The sequence below is a fragment of the Hevea brasiliensis genome, chromosome 1 (genome assembly GCF_030052815.1).
Source record: "Hevea brasiliensis isolate MT/VB/25A 57/8 chromosome 1, ASM3005281v1, whole genome shotgun sequence".
In the NCBI taxonomy this organism is placed as follows: domain Eukaryota; kingdom Viridiplantae; phylum Streptophyta; class Magnoliopsida; order Malpighiales; family Euphorbiaceae; genus Hevea; species Hevea brasiliensis.
The window spans coordinates 40,209,201-40,234,871 of NC_079493.1; the positions used below are offsets into that span (position 1 = coordinate 40,209,201).

General features: G+C 31.5%; 1 protein-coding gene across 1 annotated transcript; it reads right to left on the reverse strand.

Moving 5' to 3' along the window:
- Positions 1–1,178: 1,178 nt before the first annotated feature.
- On the reverse strand, positions 1,179–20,420 carry LOC110637260 (GTPase LSG1-2). The gene is made up of 7 exons (XM_021787297.2): positions 20,061–20,420; positions 19,879–19,980; positions 19,712–19,798; positions 18,951–19,044; positions 15,649–15,705; positions 2,750–2,829; positions 1,179–2,663 (listed from the first exon to the last, which is right to left on the reverse strand). The coding sequence occupies exons 1-7, from the start codon at positions 20,282–20,284 to the stop codon at positions 1,523–1,525; spliced, it is 1,785 nt and encodes a 594-aa protein (XP_021642989.2). The 5' UTR covers positions 20,285–20,420; the 3' UTR covers positions 1,179–1,522.
- Between the last annotated feature and the right edge of the window lie 5,251 nt (positions 20,421–25,671).

Consider the following 25,671-nt stretch of genomic DNA (forward strand, 5'->3'; position numbering starts at 1 on the left):
GATGAGAGAAATGACAGGAAATTATGATTCCATTTGCTTTGCAAAAAATAACTTGTTAATGAAAGATGTTTCTACAGAAATTATTTTCTTAGAAAATGTTTTATGCAAATATGTAAGTGTTTTCACACTTCAGTAAGATTATTAAAATATAGAAAATGACTTCCTCTTTTGAAAAGAGAAAGTCATTTTCTTTAAATTACTTAGTTTTCCTTTAACAGCAAAAATACTTTCCATTGACCAATTTTCTAAGTGCTACAAATGTGAAAAATGTTTTACGAGAAAATATTTTCTAAAAAAAAAATGTAACTTATATTTCTTAATTTTCCTTCATTAACTCAAAACATTTCTCTCTAATTTAAAGTGAAATGGAAGAATTAAATTTTTTTTATTAAAATTATTTGTATATCCTTGACATTATCTAATAACAAAACCACAACTCATGGCAATTAAGTAATTCTGTTAAGTATCCAAACAATAAAAGAGAAATTTTAATTTCTCTCTTTTTCTCTGTTATAATTTTTTTTTTTCTCTTTTATTTTCCCTTTTTAATTTCTCATCATTTCCTTTGCACAATTAAAATCTAAACAAAGACCAAGGAAGACAGATGAACGTAGATATCATTCACAAATATCTGAAGAGTTAATTTATACATCAATGAGGTTTAACTACCAAGAATCCATTATAGCAACTCTATAATTGCCTAACCAATTTCAGCTCAACATCATAATGACTCCTTTTCCTTTCCCTTTCATTCTATCGCATCACATCCATTAGAAATTCACATAATATTTCATATCTTGACATTATATTAGTATTTAAAATCCAATGGAGTTAAGGGATTCAATAAAATAAAATTTTAACGGAGCAGCTCAACTGCAAAGCATGAACAGTTGGACTCTTATAGAAGTCTTATCATTTGTCAAATTCAAATTCTATATTTATTAGGATAAAGTACTATATAGTTTAATGGTTTTTCAGATGGGCAAGTCAGGACCATGTTTTTTATTTATTAACAATTAGTAACTAAATGAATTTACAACGATAAAAATTTATTCAAATATTTTTAAAAAATAATTATGATTTAATTAAATACCACAAATTTTAAAATGTATTTACTGTTGTTTTTCTCTTTGCCATGGAAACTAATTCGCTAAGAAAGCAAAATAAGCAATACCAACTTGTAATCGAAAAATAAATATTGATAACACTAAAAATTAAAAGTTACATAACGAAATGAAAATAAACCTCATTGCTTAACATACAGCAAGGCCTCCTTCCTTTAAAAAAAATACAGTAAGACTGAAAATTATGTAACTAATTCGTATCAGAAAAGTTGCAAATAGTTACATGCATTTGCCAGTGAACTGCATAGAACTATTTGAATGCATTCATTTCTTTTTCCCATTTTCCCTATATATTATGAGCGATGAAAATTTATATCAACAGCGAATTACTAAATATGTAGCCATGAGGAGTTCCCTGAGAATCAACAATGAACCCTGAAGGGGTGCCATTAATGGGCTCACCTAGACTGGAAAGGACCAGCATTCACTGGCTTCTGGAAGACTCTCATCACTGGCATTCCATCTCCATCATCGTTTCCAATCCTCCAAGACCGATCCTTTTTCCTCTGAGGCTTTTTATGGTGCTTATGTGATGCATTTGGCTTCTTGACAGTAGCCTTCTTGGATGCAAGTCCATTGGAAATGTCAAATGAATTTAGATCATCAAGTACATGTTCAATAATAGGCGCATTTTCACTTTCAATATCTGGAGTGTTTTCGATGTCAGATGAATCTGTGTCGTGCATCTCGGACAAGCTGGGTTCTTCATTATTTTCATTGTTTGCTTTCTCTTCAGACATTCCAGGTGGCATCTCAAAGTGAGGTAGCTTGCCATCTAAGTAATCCTTCAAAATTTGACGTGCAGCTCTAGTTTCATCAGGCAGTCCACTAGATGCAACATACCCACGAGATGCACAATAAGCCCTTAAAAATTCTGATGCCAAAGGAGGCCGAGATTGAGGCTCATATGGCTTAGGCTTTGGCAAATTTATCTTGTACACATCCTCGATGACATGCCTTGGGACTTTATTAGCCACAACCTGCACAGCCTCCCTGTGCTCGGTCATTCGATCAATTGGTAACACCCCTGAAGCAATCATCTCGTATCTTGAGCTTGAGAAGGAAGGGAACACTAATCCAGGGCAGTCACACAAGGTCAACTCCTCAGATATTTTCAGTGTTTGGAAATGCTTAGTCTTCCCTGGTGTAGAGGTCACTCCAGTGCGCTTCTGGCCTACCAAAGCATTGATTGTGGAGCTTTTGCCCACATTAGGATATCCAACGAATCCTACCACCACATTCTTAGGAGCTGAATTTCCAACATCATTTCCTTCCAGAGACTGATCACTCGATGGGCTGGTGGTACTGGAGCTTGATTTCCTACTCATCTTGACTATCTCTTGCGCCTCTAGCTGTAAACGAGATAAAACTTCATCCCTGTCATATATTTTTGTATGAGGGTCATCCATCTCTTCAAGGGTAGCGTGTCCCTTCCATGGTTCTTTGAGCTTTTTCCCCTCAAGAGCTGCAGAAGCAGCCTTAGCCGACCAGAACATAAATAGTATATCACAATGGCAAAAATATTCTGCCCATTTCTGCCTGTGGTAAAGCCAAAAAATCCAAATTTAGGGATTTAATAGAGAATTAAATAGCATCAGTGTAAAATTGTGAAGGGAGCTAGTAACCTGACTGAATAGGGTAAAAGATCTGCTTTGTTCACAAGAAGCAATGTCCTTTTGTGCTTATCAACCTCTCGTGCATATACCTATATTAAAACAAAAATCAATTTATGTCTCATTGTGCCATTCAAAATCATTTGCTAGGATAGGAGGACAGAGATGGTATGCAAAAGTTCATTACCGAAATTCTTCCATTATATCCCAATAAAAGAAAAAAGAGTAAATGCCTTAAGCAGCCCTTGCACTTCTATTGAATGTGCAATTGAGACCATAAAGTTTTATTTCATTCAATTGAATCCATAACCTTTATCTATGCACCAATATGCTCATTAGTTCATGATGATGAACAGACGTTAAATACGTTCACCCACAAGAATTATCTTCTCCCAAATTGACATTCACAGGGCAAGAGAGGCAGAGTCACCACTACATTCATCTTCCCTTTGCTCAAACCCTTTCTTTCCTTTTATTTTGTTATGGTCTACAAAAGTTTCACTCATCGAAAAGGAATTTCTCAGACCCCATTCCTAGACACTTCTACTAAGGCACGGTCATGCACTGATAATTAGGAAAGACTATGTCAGCCACTAAGTCCAATTTTTGTTATTTCCGATTCTGTTACGCATTTTCAATTGCTTAGATGTAGGGGGATGTACCTCCATTCTTCCCATTTCTCTTAGTTGTAGGAGGGTGGACCCCTATTCTTCCCATTACCCTAAATTTTCGGAGGTTGTTTATCCTCCAGTCTTGTATGTATGAAGTTGTTATTTTTCAATAAAGGACAAGCAGAATTTCACAAAAGTCAAGTACTTATTTTGAGTTTTCTTAATTGAGCCCAGCCATATCAATAGGTAGAAAAAGCAAACACCCAAATACCAACTCACTGTTACCTCAACCACAGCCTAACCCTTCCTCTTCTAGACCATAACACAATCCTATGCTAAGGACCATAACATTTTGCTATCAGTGCTAGGCATTATAGACAACCAAAACCACCAGAATCAGCAAAAACCGGATCAACCTATGACCCTCTTCCAAGAAGAGCTAGCAACGAACTAAACCAGGCAGCAGGAAACTCAGGCTCGACTAGAGAAGTTATTGAGTGATCTTGCAGCCACCAAACTGGAGCCCTCTTCTGCTGTTGAAGGAAGCAACAATATAGCCAAAAAGGGAAAATCGCACTTGGAAGGATCTGAAAAGGGACTATTTGACAGTAGCAGCATAGTGCCAAAATTCACCAAATTTGATTATGCCCCTTATGATGGGAAAGATGAACCTCGTGGATGGCTGAACCGATGTGACCAATTTTTCCACCAGCAAAAGACAAATGAGGAAAAGGTTGGCAAAGTTTCATTTCAACTGGATGGCTAGGCTCAAATTTGGTACATGCAATTCAGAAAGGAGTATTTGGAGATGACTTGGGAATTCTTCAAATGAAAGAGTGAGATGTGCAGTTCGGCCACCTCTGCTAGATCAAAAACCCAGAGAATTGGCCAAACTGAAGCTGAAAGGAATGGTGGCTGATTATGTAGACTGGTTTGAGAAGCTTCTCTCACTTGCAGGTGATCTAATCCAATCACAGAATATGCAGCTATATATCAATGGGTTGAACAACGCATTTGTGGTCTAGGTTGACTCTTGTTACCCCTATGAGAGTATCTCGCTTATTTGAACAGCAACATCCATACAGGCCACCACTTGCATTGAGTGATTCCCGTCATCCTCTGCTCAAAATCAATGTCGAAAACAAACTTATTAAGAGTTTGAGCCAAGCCCAGATGGATGAGAGGAGGCTCAACCTTTATTTCAATTACGATGAACCTTTTGTTTGTCGCTATTAGTGCAAGCAGCTCTTTTTCCTTGAAACCATTATCAACGAAGAGCCAGAGTCTAAACATGATCTTGAGAAGCAACAACCAGAAATTTCCTTACATGCAATTATGAGCATCACCACTCATGCTATGTGACTTTAAGGGAATTTGAAATGGAAAGCCTATTCTGATCTTAATTGATTCTATTTTAACACATAATTTTATGGACTCTGCTATGATACATAAGGCTGGTGGCACAATTGGGAAACAAGAGAATTTTAAGGTGGTAGTGGCAAATGGTGAAAAATTCGAAAGTCCACTCCGGGCAAATACAAGGGAGCTAAGTTGGAATTGGACTCTTATTCTTTTACCATTGATTTATTTATCTTAATCTTGCATGGGTTTGACACGGTGTTGGCCGTTAATTGGCTAAGAAGCTTGGGCCCGATCCAGTGAGACTTCACAAACATTCGTGTGAATTTCTGCAAGAATGGTAAGTCAGTGCAATTATTGGACTCAAGACTCCTATGTCACCTCAACATAATGTATTCAATGCAATTGTAGCACTACTGGACCCTAAGATTGAATTACAATAATTACTAACAGAGCTCCTCATGTATTTCAGGAGCCCAATGGCCTTCCCCCTTGCAGGGCATGTGATCATCTAATCAACCTAGAGCTAAACAGTGGGCATGTTATGGTAAGGCCCTACCACTACCCACAAATCTAAATACATAAAATCGAAAAACAATGTGCCTTAATGCTAGAACAAGGAATCATTCAACCCAGCCAATCTCCTTACTCCTGACCAGTCTTATTGTGCCCGAGGCAGATAATATTTGGCATTCATGTGTGGATTATAGAGTGTTGAATCATGAATGTCAAAGCAGATCAAGGACAAATTCCCAATTTCAGTCAGACAAGCTCTTAGAGGAATTATTTGGCGCTCACTATCTGACAAATCTTGATCTCTACTCTGGTTACCACCAAATCGAAATGCAGGCCATTGACATTGAGATGACTTTCCAAACCCAGCATAAGCAATTTCAAATTGATGATAATGCCTTTTGGACTCACGAACGCCCCCTCCACTTCCAAGTCCTTAATGAATAAGGTATTTTATCTACTCATCAATTGTTTGAGAAGTCAAAATTAGGTTGCCTATCATAGCCATGTTGTTTCTTTAGCTTGATAGCACAATTGTGGCAATGATGAATTGGCCCAACCTAACCATCATTATTGGCCTTCCACAAATTTGCTCAAGATTATGGCTAACCACAGAACCTTTGACAACAATGTTATGCCACAACAATTTCAAATGGATGAAGGAGACCAATATTGCTTTTGAGTAATTAAAGAAGGCCATGAGTAGTAGCCCTATTTTAATTATCACAAACTTAAAATTGAATAGGCGAAAGTGAATGAGTGAGCCGAGGCAAGAGTCCCTGAAGTATGAGATGAACTTACTAAGATTTGGACCAACCATTGCTAAAAAATTAGAACTAACTAATTAGTTAGCTAGCCCTCCACCCTTATAAGCCCTTTGAATTTCTTGATTTCTTTAGATGTGGGACTCTTGACACTCCCCCTCAAGTAGTAACCATTTTAGTTGACACCTGAAACTTGAAATCCTCCCTCTAAAACATTTAATTGACGCAGCTGCAACGTCAAGAATCTTGAAACTTGAATTGAACCGAGCCAAACTTGCTCGATACCATATCACAAACTTAAATTGAACCAGCGGAGGTGAATGACTGGGCCAACGCAAAAGTCTGAGAAGTGTGAGATGGGCTTAATTGGACTTGGACCAACCATTGCTAAAAAGTAAGAACTAATTAATTAGCTAGCCCTCCACTCTTATAAACCCATTGAATTTTTTGTAATCTTTAGATGTGGAACTCTTGACATTAATATTGCTTGATTTCTCACAAACTTTTGTGGTTAAATGTGATGCTTCAAAGATCAAGTCTATCCTACAACAAAATAATAAACCAATGGTATACTTTAGCCAAGCATTGGCTGCTCGACACAAGCCTTCACGCTATGAGAAAGAGTTGATGGGCCTCGTCAAAGCAATTTGACACCACCATTCCTACGTTTAGGGTCAAATTTCTACTTGAATAAAAACAAGTCAGTCCACCACAACAACATTAGTTGGGCAAGATATTGGGTTTTGTAATTTGGGGTAGCAAAAATTAATTTTTGTTCAATAATGATTATATATATAATTCTTCATAAAATTATGCTAACAATTTGATTCCTATTTTACAACTACTTCCTATTCTACAACACTCCCCTTCAAGCTGGAGTATAAATATTAATCATACCTAACTTTTTACAAATATAATCAACTCGAGCTCCATTTAGAGCTTTTGTGAAAATATCTACTAACTATCCTCCAACCTTCATGTACCCTGTTGAGATAATCTTCTATTCAATCTTTTCACGAACAAAGTGGTAGCCAATCTTAATATGTTTAGCTCGTTCATGAAATACATGATTAGAAGCAATATGAAGAGCAGGTTGATTATCACACCATAATTTAGCAGGCAATGAGATCTTAATCCGAACTTCTTCCAATAACTAAGATATCCACATCACTTTCACACACTGATTGTACCATGGTGTTATACTCTAATTCAACATTAAGACAAGAGACTACATTATGCTTCTTACTTTTCCATGACACCAAGTAATCTCCAACAAAGACACAATGTCCTAAAGTTGATCTCCTGTCAACTTTAGATCCTGTCTAGTGTACATCTGAAAAAACTCAATATTTGAATGCCCATGATTCCTGTACAACAAGCCATGCGCTAGAGCTCCCTTCAAGTAACATAAACTCTATCCCAAAGATTCCCAATGGATAACAATCAAAATAGTGGCAGAACCATAAATTGACATTAGGGAGGGTGAATACCTCATTTTTCTTCTCTTCTAAATAATGAGCGATCACTTTCATTTGTGGTTGAAAAAGTAGCTTCTAAATTTTAAAACCCTCTTTTTATAAAATACGCATAAATAAATTTATTTTTACTCATGATATTAACTTTTTAATTTTACTAAATTAAAATTTTATTAATTAGTTCCCAATTCAAACACACATAATTACAAAACTAATAACTTAAAATTTCAAGAAAAAATTTATAAGTTTACAATTTATACATGAATATACTTACTAAACTAAAACATAAGTCGTTAAAAATTAATAAAAATTTTCATCAAATTTTTCATTTATCTATACTAAATATCAATGTTTAATAAAAATCATATAAATGAAATTATCAATTTTAATATGAAATAGAATGAAAAGAAAAAAAAAATGTAGAGAATAGTAATAAATAATAGATGAAAAAGACAGATAAGCCTTGAGATCTTAAACTTTTTAAGTTTTTAAGGGTATGTATATAAGTAATTATGATTTGTTACTCTGATGGGCTAAAATTTATTTAACATATATACAAATATAGTAGGTTGTAGTAGCTCCTGCTGGCCTCCCTATCTCTGCCATTGAGTCAAAAGCAAACATAAATCGACTCACTGCACTAAGTATGCAATATCAAGCCGAGCCACTATCAAATAATTCAATTTTCCAACTAATTTACTCTATTTCTCCAAGTCTTCAAATTACTCACCACCTTCTACTGCTAGCTGCAGATTAGAGTCATTATTGCACTGCAAGGCATAACACCTAATTTTCCCATTTCTACTAACAAGTCAATACCATATTTCCTCTTAGAAAAAATGATGCCCTTTTTACATCTCATAACCTTAATGCCCAAGAAATACTTTAACATACCCAAATCATTTGTTTGAAACTAAGTTTGAAGGAAGGATTTGAGAGATAAAATTCCTATATTGTCATTCCCAGTAATGATAATATCTTCCACATAGACGACTAGCCATATTAGAGCATTCTCAAAATGTCTATGGTACACAGAATTATCACATTTACTCTTCTTCATGCCAAATTCCTAAACCACCTCACCGAATCTCCCAAACCAAACACGAAGGTTTTGCTTCAAGCCATACAAGAATTTATGTAGTTTGCACACTTAACTCCCCTTGAGCAATAAAACTAGGTGTTGCTCCATATAGACCTCTTCCTAAATATTGCCATGAAGAAAAATATTTTTGATATCCAGCTGGCATAAAAGCCAATCATGTGTGGCTACTAGAGAAATAAACAAGCAAACAGAAGAAAGCTTAGGCACAGGAGAGAGGTCGAGAAATCCATCCCATAAGTATGAGCATAGCCTTTAGAAACAAGGTGGGCATTTAGTCGAGCAATAGAACCATCTAGATTCATTTTCACTATGAATACCCATTTGCAACCGAGGTGGGTAAAGGCATCGGTTCCCAAGTACTATTAGCATCTAAAACCTTCATTACTCTTACATCGCCTTACGCCAACTAGAATGAGACAAGGCTTCCATAATAGTTTTAGAAATAGAAACAAATTCTAGAGAAATGATAAAATAGTGAGACTAAGTAGACAAATGATTATAAGACACCAAAAATGAGATAGGGCAAGTGCGCTTATGTTTGCCTTTATGAAGAGCAAAAGGAAGATCTAGGTCAGAATCAGGATCAATAGTAGTGGTTGGATCTTCCGACGAAGAAGCTATTGGTGGAGGGCTTGAGCCAAGAGTCTTAAAAATCCTAGAATAAACATGAACAACAGGAGGTCAAACTGTTACCCAGATAGATGGATCAAGAGGATTATGAGTAGACACTTGTTTAACAATATAGACTGATAGATTATCTTCCTCCTTATGACTATCATAAGTAAAAGATAGAGGGAATGGAACATACTCAAAAAATGTAACATCTGAAGACACAAGATAATGAATAAAGGTTGGAGAGAAAAATCTATACCCTTTTTGAAGCCAAGAATACCCAAGGAAGATACATTTAACAAATTTTAGAAACAATTTAATGACCTATGGACGAACATCTCGCACAAAATAAATACTACCAAATATATAAGGTTAATTAGGAAATAAAAATTTAAACGGAAACGAAACAGAATATGTAATTTCGCTATTAAGTAGAGAAGAAGGTATTCAATTAATTAAAAAAAAAAAGAAATAGAAACTAGATCAGCCTAGAATTGTTTGGGAACATTCAATGGAAAGAGAAGAGCTTGAGCGACTTCAAGAAAATGCCGATTTTTTCTTTTGGTGACACCATTTTAGGATGGTGTATCAACACATGAAAATTGACAAAGAATATCATTCTATACCAAATAAGTTTGGAAACTTTCTGAAAAATATTTTTTAGCATTGTCACTTCCAACATACACACAAAAACATTAAATTGAGTTTTATTTCAAAACAAAAGGCACAAAATATAGAAAACAACTCTGAACGATTTTTCATTAAATATAACCAAGTAATAGACGAGTAGTCATCAACAAATGTAACAAAATACTTAAAATCCAAGCTTTGAAACAATAGGACATATGGATGACCTCAAAAGGGGACAAAGCTCTGTTATTAACTCAAGGAATTGAAGGTAAGCAATAATTTTTAACAAACTAACATGACTCGCATTCTAAAGTTGTTAAAGACTGAAACTAAGATAATTTCTTTAAAGTAGGTTAGGAAGGATGTTCTAATCAACAATGAATTTCAAAAAAGTCAAGATATTGAAGCATACAAGAGACCTTGATACCTGTTTACGAAGGATATAGAGACATCTAGACTCACAAACTCTACCAATAGCAAGCTTCGTCATAAGATCATAAAATAGACAATGGTCAGGGAAGAATGTGATGAAAATTCAAGGCTTCAGTAAGCTTACTGACAAAAAGTAAGTCAAAAGAGAATTTAGACAAGCACAAAATAGATGATAAAGAGATGGATGACATAGGGTTCGCAACTCCCAAACCCATGACACGAGGTAGATCCATTAACTAGAGTAATAGTAGAAGAGGTTGTATGAGACTAAAAGCTAGATAAAATGTTAGAATTACCTGTCATGCGGTCTATAGCACCAAAATAAATGACCCACATAGAGGAAGACACAAGACATAAAATGGATTTACCAAACTCAATGATAGCAGTGACAGAACTCTTCTGCATATACTAAAATTGTTTTCAAGGACGATGATGCTACTATCATTTGATGAAATTAATGAAACCTTGATAAAAATAAAAGCAACATAGCAAAAAAAAACCAAACTTGGACAAAGATACACCAGTAGTAATAGGGAAAAAGCAATGAAGTCTGTGTGCCAAACTTTAGGGCTCCCACTACCAAACTAGTATGAGCAAAGGTAGGTCACCAAATTTAAATCACAAAGGAAATAACCTCAAAACAAGACCAAATTACAGAGACCAATCCACATGAAGACATAAAAGCCTCTAAGATTACAAACAACAGCTTGAACAAGCCCCAACACCCTCAAGCAATCAAAAACCAAAATGCCAACATGAATCCACTACATTCTTCAAGGCAACGGAGCTTCGAGTGACATCAAATGTGCCCCCACTCGCCAACGCGTGAAGAGGCCCTAAGAGAGATACCTGACGCACATGGGCCACTCAATCTTGAGGACAGGCCAATCGGCAACCTGTGGCTCTCCTGGGGGCAGCGGTGAGTTACAATTATCGCCATAAATGGGTGACTTAGAAATCCTAGTAGGATTGTGTTCAAAAATAGAGGGAACAATTGCTAAGGCAGAAAATCAAACAAGTACCAAACAAGATATCTATTTTGATACAATGTAATTTGGAGCAGAAAAAGTTGATTTTTTATCAATAATAATTACGCGCGTGTGTGTGTGTGTGTGTGTGTGTGTGTGTGTGTGTGTGTGTGTGTACGATTCCTAAAATTATGTTAACAATTTGATTCCTATTTTACAACTACTTCCTATTCTATAACAGGTTTCTCATTCTCCGTGGAGTACAGACCACACTGCCACAATATAATTGCCAATGCCTTGTCTTGCCACAACTCTAAGGATGCCATTCTTTTGGCAGTAGCCATGCCACAACCCTGACTATTTGATGAAATCGACATCAAGAATATGATAAGATTCAAGAGATCAGAGCTTTAAACACTCAAACAAGCACAAATCCTAACCCACGGACCATTTACAATGACCTGTTATTCTTTAACATAGTTATTGGAAGTGCAAAGGCCAAAGGGGTTCCGAAGCCTAGGTGTAAGGCACAACATAAGGTGCAAAACAAATAAAATTAAATAACTAATCCTCTGTTAAGTCAACTCATATTAATGATATAAATTATTTAGGATTTTAGCACTAATGTTTTTGGAATCCAAATAAAAATAAAACAAAAAGATTTTAAAACTCTTAAACCATAATCCAAAATTTCCACTAAAAAGAATAATTTTCCCAAAAAAAAAACTCATCATCAAGAGTAACTTAGTCTTCTTCATTGTGATAGAAGATGTAGTTGTCAATCTAACCTCTCTTTTTTTCCTTAATTGCAAATTGCTTATAGTCAAATAAACAATATAACATCAATTCATACAAGCTAGGTTAATAGATCAATTTTTCTTCTACAAAAATCAAGCAAAAAACAGAAAATAACTGAAAGAAAAAAAGCACCTAGAAAAGAGATAGGAACAAAGAGGCATATAGAAAAAGAAAAAACAAAAAATGGGCGAGAAAAGACAAAAAAAAATAGGATAGTGAAGATAAGGTTTAATTAAATTAAAAGTTTAAAAAAAGATGCAGCCAAAATGACAGAAAAGTGAAAGTCAACTCACGACAACTAGCTAATAGGAAATTTACAGATAGAAATGTCAACTCATAAAAAATAGGTCATATTAAATCTAAAATAGGAAAATAAACTTATAACAACCAGATTTTAAATTTAATCAATCTCATTCCAAAATCAAAGGAATTTTAGTCTAATGTTGGCAAATATAATTTTAGCCTCTTTCTTTGTAATCAGCTTTAATATTGTATATATTCTTTTAACATGTATAACTTTGTGTATGTGTGTAGATATATAAAAGTCAATCTCTGCAAGATAATTAGGATAATCTAGCTGAAATTTCAGCGAAATGTTGTAGAGGAAGGTCAAGGCGCATGCCTATTGTAGGTTACCCACCTTTCAAGGGCTAAAGCATTGAGGGTTGCACCCATTCGCTTTGCGCTAGAGCCACGCCTTTAACAACTATGCTCTTTAAAGATAAAATCTAGATTTCCAACTAATCCCCACTAAAACAAACATCATTGCCACCATACAGAACCAAACCCATAAAGGTTATTAGAAAACACTCCACAGAATTGCCTAAGATCTTCACTCGAAGGGACTTAAAACATAAATACAAAATTTTGTTCGATCTTGCCTCACCTTTCATGCCATAAAACTAAGCATTTTTAACCAGCTAGCCTACTTCCTTTGCTAATACTGCACCACATAAGGGTTGACATCTCAATTGACTTCATGGAAGGGTTGCCAAATTCACATGGGAAAAATGTCTTGTTAATGGTCATGGATAGATTTTCCCAATATTGTCACCTTTGTCCTCTACCTCACCTCTATACAACATCAATGGTGGCAACCTTCTTTCACTTCACGTTCAAACTCCATAACTTACCAAAATCCATAGTCAGTGATCGACATTCAACATTCACAAGTGCCCCATGGTCTAAACTTTTCCGTCTATGTACAACTAAGATTTGTTTTATCTCCTACCATCCACACTCCAATGGACAAACTAAATTGATTAACAAGACCATTAAAATGTATCTCTATTACTTCACAATTGAGAAACCAAAGCATTGGTTGAATTGGCTCTCTTCGGCTACATATTGCTACAATACTAGCTACCATTCCTCTATTAAAGCCACTCCCTTCAAAGTGGATTATGGTATAAGCCCCCTTGCCTACTCTTCTACTACCCACTGTCATCTAAATTGAAGCCATTGCTATCAAGAGAGGAAGACCTAGCCTCCTTTTGTAATAACTTATTGAAGGCACAGCAATTCTAAACTATTGATCTCATAATAGTGAAACTTAATTACTTATCCAATGGGAGCACACTTTACTTGCGAATTCCTCTCAGGAACCTTTGTTGCCTGCCTTCTAACATCATCCAAATTTGGCGCTAAAAGGACAAACATGTTGAGGAGGTGGGGAATAAAGTTACGGTTTACAAACGATTCAATAATATAAAAGGAATTTCTTGAACCCACTCCTAGACACTTCTACTCAGTGTTATACATTGACAATTAGGAAAGAGCAAGTCATACATTAAGTCCAATTTATGTTATTTCCTATACTATTATGCATTTTTAATTCCTTAGTTGTACGAGGGTGTACCTCCACTCCTCCCATTCCACAACATTTTAGGAGGTTGTTCATCCTTCGCTTATGTATATATGCAGTTGTTATTTTTCAATAAAGGACAATCAAAATTTCACAAAAGTCGAGTACTTCCTTATCAAAGATTTTGAGTTTACTCTTTAATTGAGCTCAATCATAACCATGGGTACAGAAAGCAAAAACCATAATAAACACTCATCCTTACCTTAGCCACAGCCTAACCCTTCCTCTTCTAGAACCATAATGCGAGTCTACGCCAAGGACCATAACATTTTTCTTCACCAAATTTGATACGTTTAATCACTTTGAGATGGGAATTGAAATGAAGGATAGTGGATTTTGAGAAGCTAAATATAAATGAATTTTTGTATCAAATCACTAACATCTTCTAAACAAGCCTCTCCCAATCCAAAATTTTCTCTCTCAAAAATGAAATTAACCCTTTTGCTGCTGTTTTCTTTTGTTTCCCTTTTAAGAATTTACAGATCATTTTGGGTCTATAGAAATCCAACAAATATCCCATTACTCAAATTTTCAGGTGGGATTCACTTTGTTTTATATTTTTGTTCTTTAGCTAAAAGAAGGAAAAAAGAGTAAAACCACAAGAATGTGAAAGTGCTGCATTTACTAAGTGTTGATGTTGAAATAAGGGGCAGATAACTGCTGAAGCACCAATGATGAGCGATGAAATTGGTGTTATTCCTAGGTTGGCTATTATTCATGTTGGAAAAGGCAAACAACAAGAGAAGAGATTGTGAATATGTTGGGATTAATTCTTTTCAAGTCCATATGCCTGTAGATTCAACAGAACAAGCACTCAAGTGTAATTCAGGTTTTAATTGTGATCCTTCAATTCATGGCAGCCTTGTGCAGTTGCCATTACCTTCTTTATGCTTATAAATTTGAACGCTTATTTTCTCATCTTCCTCTTCTTATTCTTCCGATATCAACAAAAATGATAGTGACTAATCCATGCTGATTTTGATTACAAGTTTGTGATTTCTCTCTTCCCCTATTTCTTTCTTCCCTGCAGGTCAGGGACGTCAACCCAAAAAAAAACCTTTTTTTTTTTTAATTCAAACAAATGAAAATTGGCGGACTTTTAACTATTGGTCTAACTAGTGCATAAATAGAAGTTATGGATTCAATTGAACAAAATAAAACACCAAGGTCCTAACTGCACAATTACTATAAGTACACCTATAATGCATTTGGCCTAAAAATAAAATATAATGGAGATCATAATTAAGAACTATCTGCAAATTGCATTACAAGTAAATTGATCATTTGTGACCTTTCAAAAGGGAACGGTCAAATTCAAACTTTGGTTGATAAAACTACTAGTTGTGCATCTTTATTGGCATTCAACTTATTATTTGTTAAACAGTCCAAGTAACATAGATTAACAAAGATGTGTAATAGTAAATAAATAAATAAATAAATATTTATATATATATATATATATATAGTTGCAGTTTTGACCACTTCATATGCTGTCCTAGCATCCACTTTCTAAGTAGCAAGTGAAGAAAGAAATAAGTGAAAACATGAAGAACAATATCCCCAGGATTTAAAAGACAGTCATTACTAGCATTATGTCTCCAAATGCACTAGCAGTGAATGGGATTCCAAAATATCATTTCTAAATTAGATCTCTTTACATGATATGTGGAAATTTTCCCAGATCTTGCTATTCGTTAAGAAAAATGGTTCCTGGTCACATGAAGATACTTTAACACTCGCATAAGCACTTAGCAGCATTTCAAAAACAAGTTAAAAATATTACCTCAAGATCAGGACAGCGGTAGAACAAGGGGTCTCGTGCATCAACAACCATTACAAGCTGAATAGAGCAAGTAAAAAAAAATTACATAGATTACATAATGAAATGATTTATTGTAGCAAATATTGAAAGAAACTAAAAGAAAATACGTAGTATATAAGTGAAAATTTAGAATGCATTATAAAGAGTTCTGCCATACCTGCAACCACATGATACATGAAAAAAGAGGCAACCCAGAGAATATATTATATTCGAATTTCAAAGAAAGCCTTTCATCTAAACATTTTTCAGAGGAACAATAGAATGTATCAACAGAGACTGAAACTAACCAATAATGCATTGACAAAGGCTAGTCATGAATTATAAACACCAACAAAATGCATTTTAACTACATAGAAAAAGCGCAATAGGTCTTATGTGGCTTTCATACAAAAGATCCTGCATCTCTAGAACACACTCAGTGGCTTATAAACTATTAAAGTGCTGAGTTACTCAGCACAATGGCTTTCTTCTATAATTCAACTAATTCCAATCTAATCAAATACTTGAAGTATAATCCATGTGTTCACAAATATAAAACTGAAGCATGCACAGTGTGTAGACTGGGGATGCAGTTAGCCAATGCCAAAAACCAAATTTTATTGGCCTAATGACCGAAAAGATCTAAACATTTGCATGCTTTTTCAATTTTGACCAAACCTTTTAATTTTGGCAATTTTAGTTTGATTATGAGAAATTATTTCAATTTTAGCCAATATTCAAAATTGAAATAAAAATTAAAAAATTCATATTTTATTACTAATTGAAATCATTTTGATTTTTTTCCTCTCCTCTCCCTCTCCCTCTCCCTCTCCCTCTCCCTCTCCCTGCACCCCCAGGCTACCCCCCCTCCCTCCACAATCACTCTCTCTCTTTTCAATCTCTTCAAGCTTAATCATAGTGTATGCAGTGGCTCTAGAGAAACAAGGTATTGTGTGATAATAGGGTGCCTTCGTAGGGTAAAATCGTTTGGCAATGATGAAATGGAAAAGAAAGTTATGTTGGCAGTAGAATTGAATTGAGTTACAGTTCATTAAAAGATTGACGAAATCAAGTAACTATTCTCACTTCGTGAACAACTTGAACCTTACAACCTTAACCCTGATTACTTGTTGCATTGTACCATAGGTATGGGTTTGTTTAGACAAAGCAATACAGCAAAAGAATCAAATAAACTGCATAAATTGCCCAACAACCTCAAAGCCTGCTGTTTTGTTGCTAGAAGAGAATGGATAAATCCATATGCATAATGTTTAAAATTATGACATCTCAATTGCAGCCAGAGATCACCATGTCATCTATGCTATTGCCATGGACAACACTTTATTGAAAGAGTCAATTTAAACTTTTGCAAGATCCCTGATAAGATTCCCGCTGGATTTCAATGCCCAAAACTCCAGTGCTTTCTATTGCTTAGTAAGGATCAGCCAAAGAAAATTCCATACTATTTTTTCAGTGTGATGAAAGAACAGAGTCTTGATTGTGACAGATATGCACTTGGAGAAAGTGAAAGGAGAAAAAGAAAAGAAAGAGACAAAGAGAGAGAGGAAACGGGAAAAATATATAAAATTCATTGAAATTTACAGAGAAATAATATTTTATTAAGAGTTAGAATAATATGTATTGATCATTGACTACAATTGACACCAATTAGGCTGAAGTTACTACAATTAAAAGATTAGGTTAAAATTAAAAAAGGAAAGTACAATTATTTGGATTTTTTTTGGGGTCATTCTGACCAATTTTACTTAAAATTAAACATTGGAAGTTGTTAGACTTTTATTGAAAATTGGAAGTTGTTAGACTTTTAGAAGATCTATTTTCCTAAAAGAACCTCATGTTTTACCTTCAGTTACACTGTACATCGGAAGAAAGAAAAAACACTTCACTCCTTTAAGATGATGATATTAACAGAATCATTTTCAAAATAACTCCTTTGCTCCATTTGAAAGACATGTACCCTTCCCACATTATATTGACTTCTCTAACCCCATACTTTAGTCTAGTTTTCATAGCACTCTGCAGTTATATTAGTCCACCTTTTAAAAACTCTCAGTATTGCTCTTGAAACATGATATAATTAACTCAGATCTTATTCATTTGGAATTTTTCAAGTCATGTCAAAATTGAGGGTTATTTTTGCTTCAGCAGGTAATATAAATATCTTTCTTTCTAACTGTTGATAATTATGGACCTAGGAGTGTGAATATTAAATTCCCAGGCAACACATATATGCCCTTTAATTTTCTCATACACTGCCAATGTGAGAATTGTTCCGACAAGTGATATTCCAAGACTCACCCTCAAGTGGCACACTTGAAACCTAAAACTGAAATGCAATGGCAACACCGAGAATTGAACTTAAACTGAAACCAGGGCTTGATATGCTCTGATAACATGTTGATAATTATGGACCCAGGAGTGTAAATATCAAACTGGCAGGCTATACGCTGAACTAAACTCCCCATCACTAAAATGGCCTAAACCATTTTGGTTTAGTTTGCCAACACTTATATGTCCTTTAATTTTCTTGTATGATATGGGACTTGTTTCCACAAGTGATATTCCGAGACTAACAGTGAAAAAAATTAATTGAATAATAAGAAAATTTTTGACAGAATATTGTGATTCTAATTCACTTGAATTTGATTCATGGGCCAGGGTGAGAAACAGCTCCTTGAAAGGGTCAAGGAGGGCAGTACTCTCAACACCATACCTGGCTTAGAGCAGGGTTCCAGTAATGGTTTTCTAAGGAATAGGGAAAGGCAATATAGGAATGCAAAACCAACTACAGTATAACAAAATCAGAACAAAGCAGGGAAGTAATTTTGTGAGAAAATTTTGCATGTGGTTTAATACCCCTGTGATATAAAAACCATTTTTAAATGAAGAGCTTTTCAATGACAAATGAGTGTTGGCTCCGAACAAATAGATTCTCTTGTTTTGAATCTGCCTTGTTGTGTCTAGAAAAGGCTGATGCATAACATAAATTAGGGTGACTAAACAACAAGGCCACCATCCACACAATTTGAACTCAGCACCTTTTTTTATCCTCTTCTATAGCACAAGCTTACAGGTTAGTTGGTTAAGGATGATTCTTTAGTACAAGATATAAGTGTTCTCATAGAATTTGATAATCCTAGGGATCTTGAACCTGAAGATTCTTATAAATTATAAGAGACCAAGAAATGGCAAAGAAAAAGAAAACCAGCTCTTCTAAAATCATGAAATTGCTGTATAATGCAATTCAAAAACAATCAGCTTACCAAATCACTGCGCTCAACCACACGCCAAAGCTGTCTCCAAATATCTAAGTTCTTCTCAAATGGTGTGAGCACAAGCTTCTCATTCTCCTCAAGGCTAAAGAAAGTACAATTGCACAAAAATACATTAAAAAATAAATAAATAAATAATAAATCCAGGAATCCATACCATTAATAATGTAGAAACAAGGATATCCAAATCATTGATAAAACAAAATGTAAAATGTCCTTAAATGTAACAAAGACTTCTAACACAATTTTTTCCCCTTATCATCATAATTGATGATACTGCTTCTAAATTGAAAATAAGGGAGAACCCAAGTTAAGGAATCGCTGAAAAATATCCAGCATTTGTTTGGTTCTTTTCTTAGTTCTCCCTTGCTTAGTTTTCCATTTTCTTCGTTTTTTAAAATGAAAATATGTGTCTTTACATCAAATGACGTCATTTAGGGATGGCTGCCTGTCCCAACTAGTAACTGGGAGGTCAGAGCCAAGCTACACGACATACTAGCTAATTCTAGATCTGGTTTCAACTTCATTAACAAGCAAACGAATACATGCCAAGAAGATTTTCCCTCAAGGTAAATTACAAGGTAGGAACTCATTACAAGTTATTCCCCATGCTTATAATCGTTTATAACACATATAGTTTCTAGCAAAGGAAAGAAGAACTGAAAACAATATTTGCTAATATTCCCTCAAAGATGGTTGTGTTGTATTGTGTGTTAAAAGAGCATTTATAAAATCTACGTAATGGACCTAACCTTGCAAGGCTTCTACGCCAGATCAAAAAGGCTCGTCTTTCATTCGCATCAAGCTCCTCCACAGACATTCCAGCATTCCACGGTGGCCTATAGGAGAATAAGCAAACAATTTCACCCACCAATCATAACCATCGCTAACAATATAACTAAGGGGAATGAAAATTTGCCTTCGAGGGATTCGGAGACTGCTAGCATGTAATGCCTCCTCCTTCTTCTGCAGCTCCCTCCTTTGCTCCGGTGTCATATCACTGCTACTTGAGCTCGAGTCCCTAATAGAGAACAACCCACAAAATTTAATCAAAAAGAAAGGCCATAAATTCGTCAATCACACAAAAGCAAAGAAACGAACAGGTCGATGAGAAGATTGGGAGTGGGATGCTGGAGAGAGAAGAGACGGTCGGCCTCCTCGGCTTGCTCGATGACGGCGTCGATGTCGCTGACTTCAGTGACAGATTCAAGAACTTTCTTGTGCAGGGCTTTGTAGAAACGGCCTTTTTCTTTGGATTGTTGAATCATCTGGTTGTGGTGCTTCACCAAAGCTCTACCTAGTCCTGTCTTCTCGTTCTTCCCCATCTTGCTTCGTATGTCTTCAATTACCTCTGTTTTGCAGCTAAGTTACTTGTGTTTATCTCGCAGAAAGAGTCCAATTTTGAATTTGATGGAGCAGAGGAGAATATATATATATATAGTGTTTCTGTGCACAAGCTCGAAACGTTTTCTAAGCTCAGAGAGCGAGCGGCGAGACCAACCATAATTTTTTTTCCTTTTCACATTTATTTTGGGCCTATTTTTTATTTTAACTTACCACTCTAAATTCTTGTTCTCTATTTTGTTTAGTTTTACTTTTATTTTACTTTGTTATTTTTTACCTTTTATTTTTTATTTTTACAAATCCTCAAAAAACGAATTCATATAATCCACATTAAATTTATAGGATAAAAAATTTAAAATCCAATTTACTTATACTGCACCTTTAAAATTAATTATTAAACTTAATAATAATATCACATTATCATATGCTTATGTCTGACAAATATTATAATATCTTATTAACCATCAATCCTATATCTAAGTTACCCTTGTAATCTTTAACTTGAAAAAGAAAACTAAAGAATCTAATCCAAAATCAACTCCGCTCTTTTAATTCATTTTTCTTCTACTATTTTTCCTTTTTTATTTTAACTTATTATCTTTTTTAATTTTAATATAATTGTTCAACTTAATATTAAATAAATAATTAAATTATTATATTTAATTTATTATAAAATAAAAAATATCAATATTATATTTAAATAGGATGTATTTATGGTTGCTTTATTTTATATAAAATAAAATTATTTTATTACAAAAATAAGACAATTTAACAAAATTTGTAATTTTTGTAAAGTGATAATTTTTCTGAAAATAAATAATTGATTAATTTAACATAAAAAAAATATTTGTTACGAATACTATATTAATGTAATTAATATTTTTTTTAATTTAACACAATTTTCTATAATGAATTAATAACTTATTTTTATAATTTTTTAATAAAATTTGTTGCATATAATTTTTCTATTATATTTTTAAAAAATATTATATGTATTTTTTTACATTTAAAAACTTTACTTTTTCGTTAAATTAATAAATTTTTAGTAGTAATTAACAAGTTTAATAAAAATCAATTTACAAAAATTACATAAGATAAATTGCATAATTTTGTTAAATAAAATAATTTTATTTTGTAATAAAACAAAATAATCATAGAATAAACCTTTTTATAGATAAATTTTAAAAACATATATATATGTATTTAATCCACATTAAATTTATAGGATAAAAAATTTAAAATCCAATTTACTTATACTGCATCTTTAAAATTAATTATTAAACTTAATAATAATATCACATTATCATATGCTTATGTCTGACAAATATTATAATATCTTATTAACCATCAACCCTATATCTAAGTTACCCTTGTAATCTTTAACTTGAAAAAGAGAACTAAAGAATCTAATCCAAAATCAACTCCGCTCTTTTAATTCATTTTTCTTCTACTATTTTTCCTTTTTTATTTTAACTTATTATCTTTTTTAATTTTAATATAATTGTTCAACTTAATATTAAATAAATAATTAAATTATTATATTTAATTTATTATAAAATAAAAAATATCAATATTATATTTAAATAGGATGTATTTATGGTTGCTTTATTTTATATAAAATAAAATTATTTTATTACAAAAATAAGACAATTTAACAAAATTTGTAATTTTTGTAAAGTGATAATTTTTCTGAAAATAAATAATTGATTAATTTAACATAAAAAAAATATTTGTTACGAATACTATATTAATGTAATTAATATTTTTTTTAATTTAACACAATTTTCTATAATGAATTAATAACTTATTTTTATAATTTTTTAATAAAATTTGTTGCATATAATTTTTCTATTATATTTTTAAAAAATATTATATGTATTTTTTTACATTTAAAAACTTTACTTTTTCGTTAAATTAATAAATTTTTAGTAGTAATTAACAAGTTTAATAAAAATCAATTTACAAAAATTACATAAGATAAATTGCATAATTTTGTTAAATAAAATAATTTTATTTTGTAATAAAACAAAATAATCATAGAATAAACCTTTTTATAGATAAATTTTAAAAACATATATATATGTATTTAATCAGTTTAGATTAGGATTAAACTCAAGACCCCACAGTTCTGAAGGCAATTTTAATACAACTATTATAAAATATTAGATGCATAATCAATCTATCTATTATTAATTTTCCTTTTCAAAAATTATATATATATATATATATATATATATATGTGTGTGTGTGTGTGTGTGTGTGTGAAGGGGAAACATTAACTTTATTCAAATTGCCTCTCACTCTTAAAATTAATCAAAATTATATTTATATTATTTAAATTAATTTTAAGGTTTATATAAATTTAAAATTCTTAATTCTACTTATATTTAAGTTTAATTAAATATAAAATTTTATAAGAAGATATAGATATATTATATATGTTTATATATTATAAATTATAGATATAGATATATTTTAAATCTTAATGTGATATTAATATTACTATATTTGTCTATAATCATAATTTTAAAATAATATCAAATGCATTCATTGAAAGAAACAGAAAAAAAAAATAATAAAAGCATTTTTTTCTGTACGTGATGATTTGAAAATAAATTTTCCTTAACTTGAAAGGAAAAAAATATTGTAATATATTAATAAAAATTTAATACTGAATTTTGTAAATCAAAATACATAAAAATCCTAAAAGAGAAATAAAAAATAAAAATAACTTACTACCCCAATACAAACTTATCAAAGATTATTCTTAATAAATAAAATTCTAAAAAGAAAATATAAAACTAAATAAGAGAGAATCAATATATCCAATATGAAATTAAAAAAAAAACTTAATAATAATTATAATTAATATGAAATAGGGATAAGAATAAAACAAGTTAGTTTTGAATCAAATAAGAATTCTTATAAGAGTAGGAATTTAATTTGTTTTTAGTGGTGTGTATAAATATAAAAGAAAGTGAAAAACCTACTCCTAATACTAATCATAAATTTTATTATTCAATTAGGTTTTATATTAATTTTTTTAGCAAATAATTTATAATAATTAATTAATATTTTTATAGTAATTAAATTTAATATATAAGGGTGTTTTAATAAGTTTATAAGTTTATCCATTTATTTCTACTTTTATATATATTATAGGTAGATAGATAAATTAAATATAGAGAATATATCAATGTCTATGTGTGCTATAATTAAGATTTATAAGTTTTTATATTTTTTAAATAAAAAATTTATTATTAATAATATCAAATTAATAAAATATATTAAAATTTTAAACTAAACTTTTATAATAAATTAAATAAAATAATGATAATATTATTAAAATTATGAATATTAAATAAAGCTGATCCTTTTAACTTTTTTCAAGACTATGAACTGTGAAAATAAAATAAATGATATTTAAATATGTAATTTAATGATTGTTTAAACATTTTAAAGTTTTATTGTTAAAATATTTAAATTTAATGACTTTTAGTTAATATTTTTTAACAAAGATTTAAATAATAATGTCAAATACACCAACAAGTTTTAGTTAAATAATATTGAAATTATTTTTAGAGCTCTGAAATTTCAAGTTTGAGTACTGGTTGAAGCTGATTACACCTAAAAAAATGACAAATAAACTCTTAACCTTAACTCTTTGTAAAGGGATATATTGTTTTGATAGGTTTTTTTAGAAATATTTATTATTATCATAGAACAATAAGTTATATAAGTCAGAAATAAGCTCTTTTAGCATTGAACGTACTATGCAATGAGATCATGTATAGAGAGCAATGTTGATAGTGTTTTAGAATATGCTCAATCGATGAAGATATAACACAAATATTGTATAAAAATTTCCTAAAATACTATGAATTGAATAAGTATGGTTGATGATGGTCTTAGCAAAAAGTAAAGTAAGTAATAAATTATGTAAATACAGTGAATCCAATAGAGTGAGATATACTACCTAAGACTACTCTTGAGTTACATAAAAAGTTTAAAATCATTTGGCAACTTAGTAATAATAGAACGTATCTAGTGCTCAACATTTAAAGAAAATTTAGAAGAAATATAATTTATGCAAAAATAATGATAGGACAACATACTAAGAAGCAAGTATTTTTAACTAGGATGTTGCTATTGCGCTCAAAAAATGAAGATACACATTCTATTTCAAAAGAAAGCAATTCACAATTTTTTTATACCTTACGATGGGAATAAACAAAGCTCAAGGACAAACAATATCAAATGTCAATATATATTTGTCGTAAGATGTTTTGTTCCATTAATAGTTATATGTAATAATAGCGCTATCAATAGGAGTATCGATGTCAACTACAAAAGTCCTTATTAAGTCAAAAAAGATAATAAAAAAAAGGAGCATATACAAAAAAAAGCCATCTGTAAAACTTATATTCAAAATATTCGACTCTTATATTAAAATAATGATAACTAATATAATAATTTTAATATTATAGTGAATCTATATTCTAAAGCCAATTAATCTACTATAACAACGTTGTAGAAAAAATTAAAAAATCATATACAGTTGAATGTGACATTATGATATTTTATATTGTTACTTATATCATATCAATTATCCTCTCAAATTTTTAATAACACAAAAAGTCTATAATAATATATAATATATAAAAATTAATAAAAATTATATATATAAAAATTAAAAAATAAGTATATACACCGAGTACAAATAAGGTACAACACATAACACATGTTAAATAAAAAACTAGTTATATGTAAATGTGGGAATAAAGAACATTGACTTTATAAAAATTGTCTTCGATTCTTTGAATTAATTATAATTATATTTTTATTATTTAAATTAATTTTAATATTTATATAAATTAAAATTCTTAATTTTTGAGTTTATATAAATTTAAAATTATTAGTCCTACTTATATTTCATTTCAATTAAATATAAAATTTTATAAGAAATAATTAACTAAAATAATAAATTAATAAATAAAAGATAAAAAGTATACAACTTATGTATAATCTATATCTATAATATATTATATATAAATGTGTGAAAAGAGAACATATTAAGATTTCTAAAAATACCCCTGACAATTTAGTATGATGACAATAATAGATTAATTTTATTTTTTTCGAATAATAAAATTTAAATTAATTAATATATTTTAATAAATTTTAAATAATAAAATCCTAATAAGAAATAGGAATCTAATATATATATATATATCCTGTTCTAAAAGATAATTAAGTTAACAATTGCAATTAAAAAATACAGCCAACGTGAAATAAAATAAAAATATTATTAATCATTGACAAAAAAAAAAGTCCTTTTCTTCTACAAGTATAGTTTACCTTATTTACA

Coding starts and splice junctions, on each gene's coding strand:
- LOC110637260 (XM_021787297.2), bottom strand. CDS start 20,284: ATGGGGAAGAACGAGAAGACAGGACTAGGTAGAGCTTTGGTGAAGCAC. Junction 19,045..19,711: donor TGGCGTAGAAGCCTTGCAAG/GTTAGGTCCATT, acceptor TACTTTCTTTAG/CCTTGAGGAGAATGAGAAGC. Junction 2,830..15,648: donor ACCGCTGTCCTGATCTTGAG/GTAATATTTTTA, acceptor GTTTTAATATAG/GTATATGCACGAGAGGTTGA.